We start from the raw sequence: 17,796 nt of genomic DNA on the forward strand, positions 1-17,796 counted from the left end.
GCGTAATGTAGTTTTGTGTGTATCCATGGTGTGTGTGGTATACTGTTGAGTGTGTATATGAGTGTGTGTGTGTGTGTGTGTGCAATTAACATAGCATTATCTGTGTGTTTATGGGTGTGTGTACTGTTGTGTTGTGTGTGTGTGTGTGTGTGTGTGTGTGTGTGTGTGTGTGTGTGTGTGGAATGTGATGAGGTAACGAAGACAGTAACCCCCGTTCAGACAGTGAGCGATTCAGTTGCCAGAAGTTCATTAATTTTCTATGAAGCTGTGTGTCGGCCAGCGAGCTGAGCAGCTGGGAAACTGAGTGGCTAAATTTGCCAGAGAAAAGTTACTCCTGGTTCTTCTTTTCACACATCGCCCACCAACAAGTAATCGGTTCCTCGTGTCCTGCTGATATGATACCATTTTGTGAACAATTGTTCAACCCAGCTTCACTCATAGTGGAGCAGCTTAAACTTAGAGTAGGCTATATGGCAAATATGTAACTTGCTCCACCAAAATGAGTCTCTTTCACCCCAAACATGTTGAGTTTTATACCACTATAGAGATGGCTAGCTGTCTAGCTGTTGCTAGCTAGCTAGTAAGTGGAAGAGATGGACAGAGATAGATGGCTAGCTAGCTAGCAGTATAGCAGTCACAAATAAAAACGGTCACTGTCATGACAGAACTATAGCAACGTAAAGGACTATAAGGCAAATATACCTCTCTGATACAAGCGATGTGCAATGCCATAATTTCTCTCATCAAAAATGTGCAGATGCACGAGACCACTAAGAGGACACAACGACAAGCCCTTGCCCATCCCTCAGCCTGGTACACTTGGCCCATCCCTCAGCCTGGTACACTTGACCTACCCATCAGTTCTCTCGCTGTGAGAATGCGGGGTAACCAAGGAAGAGCGTGTGAAATGAAGATGGCGGCGTGAGTCAGCCCTGGAGCCGTGGTTCTCGGAACTCTCTCTTTCTCTCCCTCCCTCCATTTTGTTTCCTCCTTCCCTAGATGATAGTCGGATCAGCCAGAGGACCGGCTCCTTCACCCTCTACCCCCTACCCCCCACCCCCCCAACCTCTCTCCGCTTTGAACCCAAGCCCTCGGGCCACAGATAAGCCTGGGCGGGTGGGAGGGAGGGAGGGAGGTGGAGGGAGGGGGCAGAGTGAAAGAGAGAGGGAGGGCAGAGAATCTATGGGGTTCTCACACGAGAGGCTGATGCAGGCGGGCATTTCTCAGTTCCTGGTGACCGTGTGTGTCTGTAAATGTTGCCCGTCCGTCCGTTTTGCCCGTCCATCTGTCATGTCTGTCTATCCTGTATTTATCCTGCAGAACAGCCCTGTTATCGTATCCCTATTTCCTCTCTTTACCCAGGGGCATCTAGCCAAAAAAGCATCATAAATGAATACAAATACACGGGAGTGCACAAATAAATATCAAGTGTGCCAATACAGTAAAACAGACAATGACAGTAATACAGATCAATTCAACCTTAGGCTCTCGTGTGAACGGGCGTGTTCATCAGTTGCTGTTCTGTGACTTTAGCCTTTGATATCAGACAATCATTTAGCAGGTCCAATTTTATCTGAACCTGTTAGGCGTTCCAACACCAAGGGGCGAAATAATTTGCAGCGACCTTGTAGAGTATGTAACGTGGGCGGGGCTAACCGCTTATTAGCGAGAAGCTGATCATTTTTAACATTCCGAACAGCAGCGGTGATGGTGAAGGAGATTTGCCGAGACACTAGGGAGCTTGGCTTCCTCGGCGGAGGGCGTGGCTAAACTGGACATTACCAGAAGGAGGGCCCTATGCTCAGTTGTACTAGAAGGCACACTATATTTAAACTGCTGTTGGTGTAATTTTCATACCGATGGTATCTCTTTCTGTGTGTTTGAATACATCTATCGGACGCAGGTACGGTGAGAGCCGCTATCCGGTCTGAGGCTGAAAAGTTGAGCCGTTTAGCGAGCGGACGTGCTCTTTAGCGGCGAATTACTGCGGAGCTGGCCCAGTGTCCGCAGGAGACGGTGGTCCTTTGGCGTGTTGTCATGTAGCAGCACAGCAACGGAACTCACTTCCCGTTAATGGGATAAACAGCGGCTCCGTGTCTGCGTAACGAGGAAACCTTTGAAACAAGCTTTCCTGGTGGCAGGATATCGACCTGTTGTGGGACTCCTGAGGGGAAAAAAATAACTGCAGCGTTTCGCCAGGAACCCGTAGCTCGCTGGACTCGCAGGCTGAGGGAGATGCAATGTTTTATGCAAAATCGCACTGTATGCATAATGTGCGCTTCTATTAGAGGTCCAGGAAACTGAAATCTATGAATCATTTGCTGAAGTGTTATTATAATACTTTTTTGCATTCACTGATCTAGAAATATTAAAAAGATTCTTGCCAAAAAAAAATAAAATGTTCAAAAGCCTGTGCCAAGATTGGGTTACTTTCCCCCTTAGCTAAATGCCAGGTTTTCAGTTGGCGAGTTTAACTGGGTACAATGTACGTCACTGTCATGTTACAAACGGTGAAATCCTTTCTACTTGTAATTTGTAAATGATGCCCTTGCAACTTTTGCGCAGGCAAGCTAAGTTGGGAGTGCATAAGCATTGTCTTCATTGGATGCAGAAAAACCAATACGCTTTTGTCTTCTCCAAAAAAAATGAAGGGACCCACAAGAAATGGGTTTCATGTTTGGAGGCCCGCGAGCGCTGCAATTTTGCAGTCCCCCCAACAGTTAATATTCGTAGTTCCCATTTCACCAGTTATCAAAAAAACAATGTTTTTCAAAGCTTGCACTGGTGCATGATTCAGTGGTTTCCCTCTGTCACTCCCAGCTGATGCTGCTAGTGACACTCCTGGTGGTCACAGAACAGATGGATCGGCAGGTAGCTCTACCGTCAGCTAGCCGTAATTAAGCTGAAATATGCGGAATTAAAGCCTTTCTTTATTTGGGTGTAATGTCTGGAGTTTTGAGACTGCTGTCAAGTCTGATGTTAGTGTTCAGTTGCTTGGTGTTGGGTGTACACAATGAATACATCTGCAGGTTCATCTGTACGATGGTAGAGCCTAGCTTATGTTGCTTCCTTTTGTGTTGTCTGTTAGTCTAATGTTACTGCACGGGACAACCTACTCTAACCTAGCAACGAGGAATGGTCTACATATGAGGTGTCTTACGGATATGAATATTAATGAATGGAGGATGCATTGAAGCAGACAAGTTTTATTCATGCATAGAGAAGAAAAAATGGGAATAAAAAATTTCTTGTCATTGTTATCAGGGTTTATGTTGTGCCATTAATGAAGTTGACTTACATTCATTTTTTTAGTTTGTAATAGGCTGGGCACCATTGTAGCAAAACTACCCACAATCCCTGGCAAGTCCATTCATAATAAAGGGAACATTTGCTAATTGTTGCCATCCTTCATTTCTACAAGCATTAGGCTATGGCTAGTGCTAGCACCTGACCTATCTCTGGTGCGGCATAGAGGTCATTGTGTTTTTTTTTAAACAAGATAAATTCCAATTTACAAGAAAGGGACAATTGTCCTCATTGTTTCCTGTCTTACAAAAAACTTTTCAATAAACACCTCAAGTGATAATTCTTTTTTGCTGAATTTCATGGTGATATCTTTGAGAAGATCCACACAAAATGGGATTTGGTGTTTTGAGACATTTTCTGCAACAAATGAACAATTCAGCCGATCTGAATTGTTGTTTCTATTTGCTACATCGCCCAAAACACTAGATAATTATAGGAGTTATTTTGTTCATTTTGTTTCTTCTTTGTTTCAACATTCCAGTGAAAAACACTTCAGGCAACGTCCCCTCCAGTGTCGTGTTGTGTCTTTGTTGATCCCGTAGAAAAACCTGCAGTTTGTTAAACTTAAAATGGCTTCAATGCTGAATGCGGTTCACTTCCTGGCAAGAGGCCTGACAGACAGCTTTTCAAATATGAGCGGTGGCAGACCGTTCTGTATCACAGACAGTATCAAGCCATTTCTATCCCCAGTAACCTTGAACCTGTTTTTTTTTTTTTCTGCTTTGCGGTTTCCTTTTGTTGGCTGACTGGACTTATGCACACAGGCGCGCACGCACGCGTTAAGTTCACACACGCACGCGTTAAGTTCACACACGCACATGTATAGGCCTATATATTTTTTGAATGAAACGTGAGTTAATCCAGGAAGGGGCGTTGGAGTGATTACCCAAACCCCACAGTGATGCTTTGTTCCTGGGGAATGAGGCGTTTGCTCACTGCACGCCGACTGCCGGCTGGCTGGCCGACCGAGCTGGGCGGTGTGTGCGGTCACGGCCGCCGGCCGAGTTGGCCTCGGAGATACACGCCAATCACTGTGGAGGCCCCGCCCTCTCCCGCGAGTCATTGGGCGACTGGCGAATAGAGTTGTCTGTATTGCAGAGCCGACTGCAAGGCAAGGCTGTTTAGCCTTGCTGTGAAGCGTTCGCGGTGGTTAATTTGAAACGTTCTGTTCCCAGGGGTGGTTTATTTATGTAGACCGCGTTTCCGCGGGTTACGGACCGCCAGGCTGTCCCGTGATTGGCTGAAACGGGCGGAGTGAATACTGTGTTTGTGATGATGCGCACATTTTGTGTTATGACGTCGTGTAAATGTTGTGCGATGGGTTGTTTGAATGTTCTTTTGCTTTATTGTGTGGATGTTGTGAAGGTCTTGCGAGTAGATGCTGGTAAGCAATTACATGTTATGTAGTTGTATAGTTTTTTAGTGTTCTGAAATTTTACAATTTTCTGTGACCTTTTGATGTATTTATTGTTAGATCTACAAATCTGTTCCCTGCCAAATTGTGTCAATAAATCATCTTGAGTTTGAATTTGAGTTTGAGTGGATGTTGTGTTATTACATTTACCTTATTTATCCAAAGCAACTTACAATAAGTGTATAGCAAAGGCCATTGGAACTACTACAAAACACAGGTCCAATAAGGTGCAATACTCATTATGTAACAGTTATCCATACCCATGAACACAGTAAGTCCAGTTCACAATGTTAGCATAGGCTAGGTCAGAGAGTAATATTAAGTCAAACTAGGAGGCATGACAGCGAGCTACAACATCATGATAACGATACAAGTGCAATATAAGTGCTGGGTGGAGGTACATGTGTAACATGAAAGTGCTACAGGAACAAGGTAGAAGTGATCCTGGACATGTCAGGTTTCTGTTCTGTTCTGTATGTTTCCTGGAAGGGTTGAGAGATGCAGTGTATCAGCGCTGGCATCAGTGGAGCAAGCGGAAGAGTCTTCTCTCTCTCGCTGGACTGCAGCCTCCACAGGGTTGGCTGACCCAGTCTGGCTGCCTTCGCTGCTCTTTCACAGAGCGGCTCAGAGTGTCCTTGGGATTAAATATTTCATAGTGAATGGGGAAACAATGTTAATGATTTTAACCGTCGTTTTACTCGTGTCCCAGAGAAATGAGAACAGGGTAATAATTGGGACAAATGCAATTAATATGTCTGTCTCGTTCTCTCTCTCTCTCTCTCAGTACTGGCATAAAGCATGCTTCAGCTGCGAAATCTGCAAAATGACTCTAAACATGAAGAATTACAAAGGCTTTGAGAAGAGACCATACTGCAATGTGTGAGTAGTACCTATGCTCTGGTGTGTGTGTGTGTGTGTGTGTGGGTGCGTGTGTGTGCGTGTGCGTGTGCGTGTGCGTGTGCGTGTGCGTGTGGGGCCGTGCGCGTGCGCGTGCGTGTGTGGTGTGTGCGTCTTTGTGTATCTATGTGTGTGCGCGTGTGTATGATAATGATCTGGTACTGATACTCCCAGCTTCTTGTCTCCTGGTCATAGGGAACAGTGGAGCCTGGGAATGCCCTCTGCAGAGATCCTGATCTCTGAGATCCTGTTCCTAGCCTGGCTCAGTTCAGCTCAGCTCAGTCCTGTTCCCAGCCTGGCTCAGTTCAGCTCAGTCCTGTTCCCAGCCTGGCTCAGTTCAGCTCAGCTCAGTCCTGTTCCCAGCCTGGCTCAGCTCAGCTCAGTCCTGTTCCCAGCCTGGCTCAGTTCAGCTCAGCTCAGTCCTGTTCCCAGCCTGGCTCAGCTCAGTTCAGCTCAGTCCTGTTCCCAGCCTGGCTCAGCTCAGCTCAATCCTGTTCCCAGCCTGGCTCAGTTCAGCTCAGTAGTTTCAGTTGAGTTCAGGACACCAGAGGCCTTCTCTTTGTTCACTGGTGCCGTGCATCTCTCTCTCTCCTTCATTTTTTCATATCCTCTTTGTTTGGCGCCCGTTCACTGCAGGGAGAGGCTCTGCACAGTGTGGGAAAGGGCACTGTCTCCGCCCCTTGCTCCACCCCCTCACCCCTTTGCCCCTCCCCCTCCATCACAGGCAGTGAAAGGGAGGGAAATTCCTTGAGCATGAGTTCTGCACAATTGACTGCAACCCCCCTCCAATACCACACAAGCCCACACATTCCCAGATTCAGGAAAGAATCCCAGGAATTCCCTTCTGACCCACACACTCCTTGCCCAGTCCTCCCTACTCCGGATGATGTGTGTGTGCAGACACACGTGCATGTGTGTCTGTCTGCAGGAATGTACGTGTACATGTGTGCATTCGTGTCTTGAGTGCGTGCACTTGCGTGTGCATGCATGTTTTTGAATGCATGCATGTGTTTGCATGCATGTTTGCGTCTATATATGTACTGTATGTGCGTACATGTTTGTGTGCGCAAATATGTGCGTGTGTGTGTCTGTGTATGCCTGTGTGCATGCTTTTGTGTGTGTTTGTTTATGAATGTGCATATGTTGACAAACGTGTTTGTGTCTATGGATGTGTGCACATGCATGTATGTGTGCATGTGTACGCATGTGAACATTTTTGTGTGTGTGTGTGTGTTTTTGTATATATGCAAGTGCATGCATGCATGCATGCTTGTGTGTTTTTGTGTATATACGTGCATGTTCGTCCATGCTTTTGTATTTACGTGGATGTGTATGTGTCCATGTGTCTCTGCGTGCATGCGTGTGTGTGTGTGTGTGTCTGTCTGTCGTGTGTGTACATGTGCATGCATGTGGATGGGAATGCGTGGAACTCCTCTCATTGGAGTCTCATGCATGCTCGGGCAAGCCCCTGAAGTTTCAGCAAGCACTCCTGCGCTCCTCGTGTCTTCACCAGGATTACTCTGTACCGACTCTCTCTTTCCCCACCTCTCCTCCTCCTCCTCCTCCTCCTCCTCCTCCTCCGCCCCCGCTCTCTCCTACGTGTTCGGCTGCACGGCCGTGCCGTCGGGTGGAGACTGCCGAGCGGCCCGGGGCTCTGCTTGTTTTGCTCCCCGAGACGGTAAATAACCCCCCCCGGGCACAGAGCCTGGCCAGAGCGGTGGAATTTTGGCTCTGTCCTCCCCCGGTCTGCACAAACCCCGGGCTGTTTCATCCCGGTTTTGTTTTTTACCGAGTGCCCGCCGACCTCTGCTCCGGGAGTCGGGCCTTGGCGGCTGGGTTAGCGGGAGCGTTGGCGGGTGAGCGGGGCCACCGGGGCCACCGGGGCCTGAACCCTGTGTGTGAATCAGGGCGGTCAGGACTGGACTGGGGGGCTGTCTGAAGTGTTAGGCTCTTTCACCCAGGCGTACGCAGTACAGTGTGGACACCAGCTGCTGTCTGCGAGCACACACACACACACACACACACACACACACACACACACACACACACACACACACACACACACACACGTACCCTAACTCACTCGTAAACACATGCACACAGGCACACACAAACACGTGCAAATGCACAAACACGCGTGTAAACACACGCACAAAAACACACACAAGCAGTACACACAAACACGTAAATGCACACAAAAACACAATTCACACACAGAATGCACAAATGCCCACACATACACCCATGTGTACAGATTTAGACTGTAGCAAGTACAGATGGCTTGTGAAGTGTCTTGGCCTCCTTATATAATTCATTCAGCTCATTTCTGACAGGATCTTCCGGCCTCAGTCTGCAGCAGACACCTCTCCCACTGACTCAGTAACGCTGTGCCCACCCGGAGATAATACACTGGGCACAATGGAGTGTGTGTGTGCTCAAGTGGTTATAATCCCATATGGCCAGACTGTGGATTAATGGGCCCAGACATGTATGCACACACACACACACACACACGCACAGTCAGTTGCACACACAAACACACACACCCAGTCACTCATACACACACACAGTCACTCGCATACTCACACACACACACACACACACAGTCACTCACACACACACACACACACACACACACACAGTCACTCACATACACACACACCCACAGTCACTCACACACACACACACACACACGTACACAAACTCACTCACACACACACTGTCAGTCACTCACACACACACACAGTCACTCACACACACACACACACACACACACAGGGTCAGTCACTCACACAACAAATTAATCTCTCAGTAGGCACTTGCTAACGCGGATGGAGGTGCGTATTGCCCCCTCCACACTAGTGCCTCTTGTGTTTGGCCATGGTGCCCAAATGGCTGCCTGGGGTGGCAGCGTGCACCTCAGTTCCTGTACTGCCATCCCACAGAGATGGCTTTTCAGGAAACTGCGTTTGAGCGGCCCTTCCTTCGCACCTTCTTTTTCTCTATGTGAAAGCCACCTCCAGGCTTTCGTTTGCATAGATCAGCGATGGGATACAGACAGCCTCCCTGGCGCCTGCAGTACAGTTACAGCCTCAGCCCGAGGACAGAAGGGTCTGCAGAGGCCTGTGCTGTCACGCTCAGTCTGCCTGTGCTGTGCTGTGCTGTCACACTCTGTCTGCCTGTGCTGTGCTGTGCTGTCACACTCAGTCTACCTGTGCTGTGCTGTCACACTCTGTCTGCCTGTGCTGTGCTGTGCTGTCACACTCTGTCTGTGCTATCCTGTCTCACTCGGTCTGCCTGTGCTGTGCTGTCATGCTCTGTCTGTGCTGTGCTGTCATGCCCTGTCTGGTCTGTGCTGTCAAACTCGGTCTGCCAGTTCTGTGCTGTACTGTCATGCTCTGTCTGTGCTGTGCTGTCATGCTCTGTCTGCCTGTGCTGTGCTGTGCTGTCATGCTCTGTCTGGTCTGTGCTGTCAAACTCGTTCTGCCAGTGCTGTGGCGCTCTGTCTGCCTGTGCTGTGCTGTCACACTCAGTATGCTTGTGCTGTCACACACTGTCAGCCTGTGCTGTGCTGTCACACTCAGTGTGCCTGTGCTGTCACACTCAGTCTGCCTGTGCTGTCACACACTCAGTCTGCCTGTGCTGTCACACTCAGTCTGCCTGTGCTGTCACACACTCAGTCTGACTGTGCTGTGCTGTCACACTCAGAGTGCCTGTGCTGTCACACACTGTCTGCCTGTGCTGTGCTGTGCTGTCACTCCCATCTCACAAGGACAATACCCCAGAATGTTTTTGGTGGAATTCACAATGCAAAGAGTAATAAAATAAAGCAGAAATGAGAAATGCAGCTTTGTATATGAGGTCTTTAATGCAAAGAAGGTGTTCCATCTGAGATGGGAAGCGCATTGGGAGTGACTGCATTTGAGCTGATGCAGTGGTGTGACTGTGTGTAGGGCTTACTCCAAACTGGGGTGTGTGTGTGTTGGTGCATGTGTATGCGTGTGTGCGTGTGTGTTTTTTATCGAGCACTCGCAAGGCCACATCTGCTATGAAGATTTTTTGGAGAAAAATAATCAGACACATCCCAGTTCCTTGTCTTTAAAACTTTCTAGGAAAGGGTGCGGAAGCTGTTTGTAAATCACATTTACTGCTGGACGACTGAATGTCATGAACTGCACATGTGCTTTCCTTGTGCCGTGCTAAGGCAACTCAACACACTCTGCCTGTGGAACCTGGGAGGCAGGAAACTGAAAGGGTTCACACAGCCCAGAGGCTCATGGGAAAATGTCATGCACTGGGCTGCGTTCTAATTATTTAACCCTTTAAGGTGTGAGGTCACAAATACGTGATTAGAATGTTCTTAACTGAACATTCTAGTGCTGATGTCACAATCACTACTGGTAATTGCAAGCAATGAAGTTCTGGAATGCTGACTGAGAATTTTGAACAAACATTCCAAGAAAGCCTATCTCTTCACGAGGTTAAGTGTTTACTTGTTTCCTCAACTTGCTTTTTTTCTTGGATTCCTTCTGAACACATAACAGGGAAGGGAACAGGGAAACACGAGAGGGAAGGAGGGGAGGGGATGATTGAAGGGGAATGATGGTTTTTTCATATGAATTACGACAGGACATCCTCGTTCACTCCAGTCATTTTGTGGTGGTGCCATTTAAGGAAGAAAGGCGAAAGCCTTTTCTGTGACCCATTCAATTGCTTGTTGGAAGCAAAGCATTGTGGGACTTGCGGTCCAGTGAGGTATCGCGTCCTCAAACGGTGGGTAATCGTACTGTTCATCGAAGAAGACAAACGAGGACAGGTCACATTTCCTTCCATCGTTTATTAAAGGATTCAAGCGTTTCCTGTCGTGGCTCCTTCCAGGTCACATGGGGGAAGGGGACGAGCAAGCAATACAGGAGGGAAGCTTTTTTTTTCACCCCAGCACAGCCCTCTAACCATTGGGGGAGCTGGTTTAGAGAAGTAGGGCACTACCAGAGATTTTGGGCCCCATGAGAAGATCTCGCATTGGACCCCACCAACCCCAGGCCACCCCATCTCAGCAGTAGTACAGCTCAATTTTCTTGACAGCCCCTTGGAATCATCTTAAGTCCATCATGCCCCCCACACTTGTGACATTGATAGAATGTGGTAATACATCCTGATTACATTGATAGAATATTGTAATACTCACTAGTTACATTAATTGAATGTAATATGCACTGGTTACATTGATAGGGTGTTGTAATACAGACTGGTTACATTGAATGTGGTAAAACACACTGGTTGCATTGATAGAATCTTGTAGTCTTCACTGATTGGAGGTAGACTACGCACTGGCTAGGGCACACTGAAGAGTCACACACACACTATACTAGTGTGCAGTATGTGTGTAAACTGGGCGGAGCTGGAACTGTAATCGCTGAGTCTAATCGAAGGGTCCGGACAAGATACCCGCCTCCCAGTGCTGTGATTGTACTGGGCGTCTAATGCGTTTCATCACATTTAGGCCATTGGCAGAAACGCAGTCCGATTTAGGCTGCTTATATTTTGCATGTGATTTTACATGCAAAGTATTTACGCCGCTGGTTTTTAATTTGTTTTTTTTTTAAGTGAAGCAATTTAAGTTAAATACCATGCTCAAGGGTGCAGTTGGCAGTGCCCTGCCTGGACATTCTGCCACTCCAATGCGTATGTGCCTGAGTGTGTGTGTGCTGGAGTGTTCACACACACTCAGTGTTTGACTGCTATTGTGCTTGACTGCCTGTGTTTGAGTGCATGTGTGTTTGAGTTTGTGTGTGTGTGTTTGACTGTGTGTGTGTGTGTGTGTGTGTGTGTGTTTGACTGCCTGTGTTTGAGTGCATGTGTGTTTGACTGTGTGTGTGTGTGTGTGTGTGTGTGTGTTTGACTGCCTGTGTTTGAGTGTGATTGATGTGTGTGTGTGTTTGATTGCCTGTGTTTGAGTGCATGTGTGTTAGACTGTGTGTGTGTGTGTGTGTGTGCTAGACTGTGTGTGTGTGTGTGTTTGACTGCCTGTGTTTGAGTGCATGTGTGTTAGACTGTGTGTGTGTGTGTGTGTGTTGACTGTGTGTGTTGTGATGTGTGTTAGTCTGTGTGTGCGTGTGTGTTGTGTACTGCTGTGTTGAGTGCATGTGTGACTGTGGTGTGTGTGTGTGTTAGCTGTGTTGGTGTGTTGATGCTGTGTTTGAGTGTGTGTGTTGACTGTGTGGTGTGTGTGTAGGCTGCATGGTGTGTTTAGACTGGGTAGGCGCATGTGGTGACTAGGTGCGGTTCTGTGTGCGATGCCTGCGCAGTCCTCGACGGTCAGCGCTGCGTACGGCGCGTGTGTTTCTGTCCGCGCGGCGCGAGCGCTCCGGCCAGGCTCCGCCCCTTCCAGGAACGAGCGCGCTCAGAACAGACAAATGCAGTCTCAGTCTCGGTCTCTGGCTCTGCGGTCAGTAAGCCCATTCAGGCAGTCCATTAGGGCTGTGGCAGAACCCGCTCTCACAGTGGATCTGAATAGAGCTCTTATTTCCTGTTGGGATGCTCCGGAGAGCCTGGTTAAAGCACTGAGGGCCATTTACCCAAGCCTGGAGCCCGCTGTATCAGTGGCTGTCTGACGCGGGCCTGTTTTACAAGCCTGTTTTTGTGTGGGCCGAGTGACTAATCGAAGATAAAACACTTCCCTCCATTCAGCTGCGCTGCGCAGTGGCCTCAGTGCTGAGACAGCCCTGGGAGGGAAGCTGTGTTCTGAACCGGTGTGTGTGCGTGTGGGTGTAGGTGTGTGCGTGTGTGTGTGTGTGTGTGTGTGCCAGTGTGAGAGAAGGTGAGTGAGTGTATGATTCTGAGATACTGTGAGATACAGGGAAGTGTTTGATAGGGAAAGGTGTGCCAAAACTAGCACACTTTGACGCCCCTGACAATCTGACCCGTGTGCAAACCGGTACACCCCTGAGAATGACCGTAACAGAAAGCATTGCTCCTTGACACACAGATGAGGTCTCCCGAGCTCTGGCCGTCTGGGTCCTCCGGCCGGCGCCCGGGTGACTGACCCGGGGTTCTGACGGGCGTTTAACCGAGAAGCGGCGGGACTGTCCGCCGTGTCGTGCGGTCGGCCGGCGGTACGGCGGTCCAGCCGAGTGACGACCGTGGACGGCGTTCCAGACCCGGTGACTCGCGCCGCATCTGGACCCGGCCTGTTTCCGCCACGGAACCTCTCTCTCTCTGTGTGAACGCGACCACATCTGGACCCGGCCTGTTTCCACCACGGAACCTCTCTCTCTGTGTGTGAACGCGACCGCATCTGGACCCGGCCTGTTTCCGCCACGGAACCTCTCTCTCTGTGTGAACGCGACTGCATCTGGACCCGGCCTGTTTCCGCCACGGAACCTCTCTCTCTCTCTGTGAACGCGACCGCATCTGGACCCGGCCTGGTTCCGCCACAGAATCTCTCTCTCTCTCTCTCTCTCTCTCTGAACTCTCTGGGGTTTTCACGTGTGAAGCCGATGAGAGAGGGATCATGTTTGGAGGAGGTCTTTAGTGAAGACTTGTGTGCTGTGCTGGCTGAGGGAGGGACAGTTCAGTCGCGGGTGGTTTTTTTTTGTCGCTTGCAGCTTGTGGCCGGGGTGCTTCCAAAAGCCCCCAGACCAGGAGAGAGGAGCGGTAGGGCTCGCTGTCTCCTGCTTTTCGGAGCGGGTGTGCGTGGTTACCTCGGCCCATGTCCGTATGTGATGTCGAGAAGGTCGAAGGCAGTCGCGAGACGACCTTCGTGCGAACCGGACAGAGCTCCCCTGCTGCCGCCCTGGTCTCTCTGCTTCCGGAAATTTCCATACACAGCTCTCATGCTCACACATGGCCAACAGATCCCATCTGCCAGCGTCCTGGCTGGGCTGTGTCTATGTGTGTGTGTGTGTGTGTGTGTGTGTGTAGGTATGTGTGTCGATGGGTGGCTACGTGTGTGTAGTATTTGTGTGTGTTATGTGTAGTGTCATGGTGTGGTGTGTGTGTGTGTTCATGTGTGATCTGTGTTGTTGGTGCTGTTTTTGTGTGTACTGTGTTGATAATGTGTGGTCTGTATTCTCTCTGTGTGTGTAAGTGTGTGTGTATCTGTGTGTAATGTTGTGTACTGTTTCTGTGTGTTACAGTGTGTGTGTATCTGTGTGTAATGTTTGGTGCTGTATTCTCTCAGTGTGTGTGTATCTGTGTGTAATGTTTGGTACTGTATTCTCTCTGTGTGTTACAGTGTGTGTGTATCTGTGTGTAATGTTTGGTGCTGTATTCTCTCCGTGTGTTACAGTGTGTGTATCTGTGTGTAATGTTTGGTACTGTATTCTCTTCGTGTGTTACAGTGTGTGTGTATCTGTGTGTAATGTTTGGTACTGTATTCTCTTCGTGTGTTACAGTGTGTGTGTATCTGTGTGTAATGTTTGGTGCTGTATTCTCTCAGTGTGTGTGTATCTCTGTGTAATGTATGGTGCTGTATTCTCTCTGTGTGTTACAGTGTGTGTGTATCTGTGTGTAATGTATGGCGCTGTACTCTCTCTGTGTTACAGACACTACCCCAAGACCACCTTCACCAGTGTGGCCGATACGCCTGAGAACCTCCGTCTCAAACAGCAGAGCAAAATGCAGAGCCAGGTATCGCCAACGCCCACTTCCTGTACACCTCCCTATGCCGAAGACACCCACTTCCTGTACCGCTAACAGACACTCCCTATGCCGACGACACCTACTTCCTGTACAGCTATCAGACACAGCTCCTGACACCCTCTTCTTGTACTGTGGGTACGCCCACTTCCTGTACCGTGATGGCCACTTCCTGTACCGTGGTAGCCATTTTCAGTACCATAAAACCCACTTTCTGTTCCGTGAGACTCTTCCCATGCTTTGGCATCTTCCTATCCCACCAAAACACCCGCATCCTCTTCTGTGATGCCGCACGTTCCACAAAGCCCGCTAACTCCACCGCTGCACCCGCTTCCTGTCCGCGCGCTCCTCTCGTCGTGCTCGCGCACGCGGACGGCCTCGTTCGGACTTTTTACGCCTCCTGATTCTCCTCTGCTCGCTGCGCTGCCTTCGCGTGTCACTGCGTATGGATGCGGAACAGTCCGGCTTCAGGTTTACTTGTGGCAAAACCTGTTCTGCAGATGTTTGTGTGGGTCTGTCTCTCTCTCTCCCTCTCTCTCTCTCTCTCTCTCTGTCTCTGTTTTTATGTATTCATTCACTTGGTACTCTGTTGATGAGTCTCTTCAGTTCACTTCTCTTCTAATCTTCCCTATCCTCTGACCTCCCCCTCCCCCTTGTTCTCTCTGGTTTTCTCCCTCCCTCCGTCCCTCCCTGGTCTCATGTCCTGTCTTCATTCATCTCTAACTGACATCTCTTGAGATTAAAACTGCATTTAGAGAGGACTTCCTTCCTTATAACCTTTCATCTCTCTCTGTTCGCATTCCTTAAGGTCTTTTTCTCTCTGTGTCTCTATCTCTGTCTCTCTCTCACTCCCTTTCATGCGCACACGCATGTACACATACACCCAAACACACACACACTCCGGTCTCTCCCTGTCATGTTGCCGAGTCTGGTAATGGGGTGTGACAGAACTCTGCGCTGCTGCTATGGTGATAAGGTTTCCCCTAGCAACACAGCAATAGTGAAACAGTGGCAAAAATGCACTGAGCCCCCCTACCCCACCCCACCTCAGCAAGCACATTTCCATACTGTATGCACATAAATGCATATAAAAACGCGCAGGTTCTCACGCGCGTGCAGTAGCAGTTGGGGCACAGACCGGTCTGCGCCGCGTTGGCACGCGTGCGAAACGAGCGTCGCACACGCGTGCGATTCGCGCGAAACGTAAAACCCCGTTAATTATGGAAAGCACAAGCGCTCCTCGGCGACGGCCTGTTAATGGCTGTCGTCGTTCTCGTTAGCGTCTGGGCTAAGCTGCGCTCGCGCGCGCGTACGAAAGCCCCTAACGCTCCCGATTGTATTCGGACGCGACTCCGGATAATAACGCGGGCGGCCGCTTTGCGCGGGGTCGGAAGGTCAAACGGGGAGCGCTGCAAAAAAAAAAAAAGAAAAAAACACCATCTGTCCCGGTGTTGTGTTTTTCCCACACGTATCTCTTCCCCCCCCCCCGTTTGTCCCTCTGCTCCCCCCGTCTCTGGAAGGAGGGGGGGAGCGGGGGGGTACCCCCGTCGCCGGGGGCGATCGCAGGCGTGCCGGTTCGCTTCAGATGACTCATCTTCCCGAAGCGCGAATACCCAGAAGTAGAGCGCGGCGTAACTAAAGTTACCGAGGCGATGCCAGCAAGAACCGTTTCAATTGGACCCTTCTCAGTCCCTCTTTTGTGACACCAATGACTGCAGTGACGGCAACCGTTGTGACTGCTCACCTCTGTCACGTGACCACTTCTCACCATGAGAATATATATATTCACTCTGTGTGTCTATAATACACATATATATGTGTGTGTGTGAAATTATTTATTTTGACACAATTTGGTCCTTTCTTCCTTATCCCTAAAAATGGATGGAGGGTTGCCAGTTGTGCCTGTTGATCCAGCCAGCCCTGCGCGCCAGGGACGCCGCAGCCCAAGCGCATGCTCTCCTGTGATTCGCTGAGCCCACAAGCCCGCGGCTCTGCCACACGTGTGACCGCTGGCGCACTGCGGTTTATGGGCCGGGGTCGGGGGTCAGGGGTCGGAGGTCAGGGGTCGGCTCGAGTCGCTGCGGTCGCGGCGAACGCCTTTCGTGGCACAGTTTGACGGTCTTCATTTCCGCCAAATGGCTTTCTTGTGTGTGTGAAAACACCACCTACCGCCGCAGACTGTGGCTAATGTGAGACCCTCCGATCTTCGCCACGTCTCGGCTGTAGGGCGTAGCATTTATCCCCATTAAATCAGAAAACGTTGCGGGTCATTTGAACTTACCGAGACTGACATAGTGACTACAACAGTGTGGCCATTACCACACTGTTAATTGCATTGTTGTCATTACCACAATGTTGTTTGTATTTCACTGTTGTTTGTATTCCAATTCCTGTTTGTGTGTGTACGCTTTGGCAATAAGTACAAAAGTATTTCATGCCAATAAAGCATTTTGAATTTGAATTTGAATTTGACTACAGCCCTAGTTAATCTGACCACTGCTGGGATTCATCACCAGTCTGTTTCACTGTGAACATTGTGCCGTCTCTCTGTGCCTCGCATGACCCTTATCAGGAGTCCTTATGCTGTGCTCATCACAGGATGTGATGTCATCGTGAATTTGGTGTTATTTGGTCGCCATTGTTCACGCGGATCTGACTGAGCGTTACGGTGACGGGGGGTGAGCTCGTGTTTTGGGACGTTAATTTATGCCTTTGGCCAAATCCATCCATTCGCCATTATTCTTTCGTTCATCTCCAGCGTATAATTTTCTGCAGGCCCCTTACTGGATGTGTGTCTGTGGATGAGGCTCTTCCAGCTTCTGGGCACCGATTTGATGATACCCCTCTTTGTAGTGTCCGGGGGGATTAGGGGCAGTGGGCAGCCGTGCCCTGATTAATCGGGGGAAATCCGGATTAGATTGGGGTTTGATTTTGTTTTCTAACGGGGTTACAGGGGATTACTGCCTGCACTGGTGACTACAAACAGCAAGCAGACTGACGATCACAAACGCATAAATACTATCAACACTCTTATTACACACCATCATCAACACCCTCATTACACACCAACGTCAACAACCTAATTACACAGCACTATCAATACCCTGATTACACACGAACGTTAACACCCTCATTACACACGCTCACTACGCACCCTGATTACACACCTGCGTTTCACGCCCTCACACACACTGCAGGCTGTTATCTCTGAGATTGTACCCGGTTCTGCTGTGTTTGGGATGGAGTGCGGTTCTGAGGCGGTGGGCTGGGTTTATATTTAGCCTTCTTACTGATGTCTCTCTTGGGACGCCAGTCAGGAGCTGGGCTGGCAGTTTGGGGCAATGTTTCTGGGATGGTGGGGGTTGGTCGGTGGAAGGGACTTATCGCACAGACGCAGCCAATCGAGAGCAGGGGGCCGCCTGGGGCATTCCTGGCCGAGCCTGGCACAATCGCAGGAGCAGGTAAACAGCCGGAGCATCCTGGGATTCTTTGTCAACATTGCATCTGGTTACTCAGCAGGGGCCAGGCGCAGCTCCTGT

At 49.5% G+C, this 17,796-nt stretch overlaps 1 protein-coding gene across 2 annotated transcripts in view; it reads left to right on the forward strand.

Annotated features, from left to right (window-relative positions):
- LOC135242879 (LIM and SH3 domain protein 1-like) overlaps nt 1–17,796 on the forward strand; it is a 32,550-nt gene that overhangs the window by 7,026 nt on the left and 7,728 nt on the right. For both annotated transcript variants that reach the window (XM_064314160.1, XM_064314161.1), the window contains exons 2-3: nt 5,505–5,599; nt 14,164–14,248. In XM_064314160.1, coding sequence (XP_064170230.1) covers nt 5,505–5,599; nt 14,164–14,248 — 180 coding nt within the window. The remainder of the gene's footprint in view (nt 1–5,504; nt 5,600–14,163; nt 14,249–17,796) is intronic.

The sequence above is a fragment of the Anguilla rostrata genome, chromosome 17 (genome assembly GCF_018555375.3).
Source record: "Anguilla rostrata isolate EN2019 chromosome 17, ASM1855537v3, whole genome shotgun sequence".
Taxonomy (NCBI): Eukaryota; Metazoa; Chordata; class Actinopteri; order Anguilliformes; family Anguillidae; genus Anguilla; species Anguilla rostrata.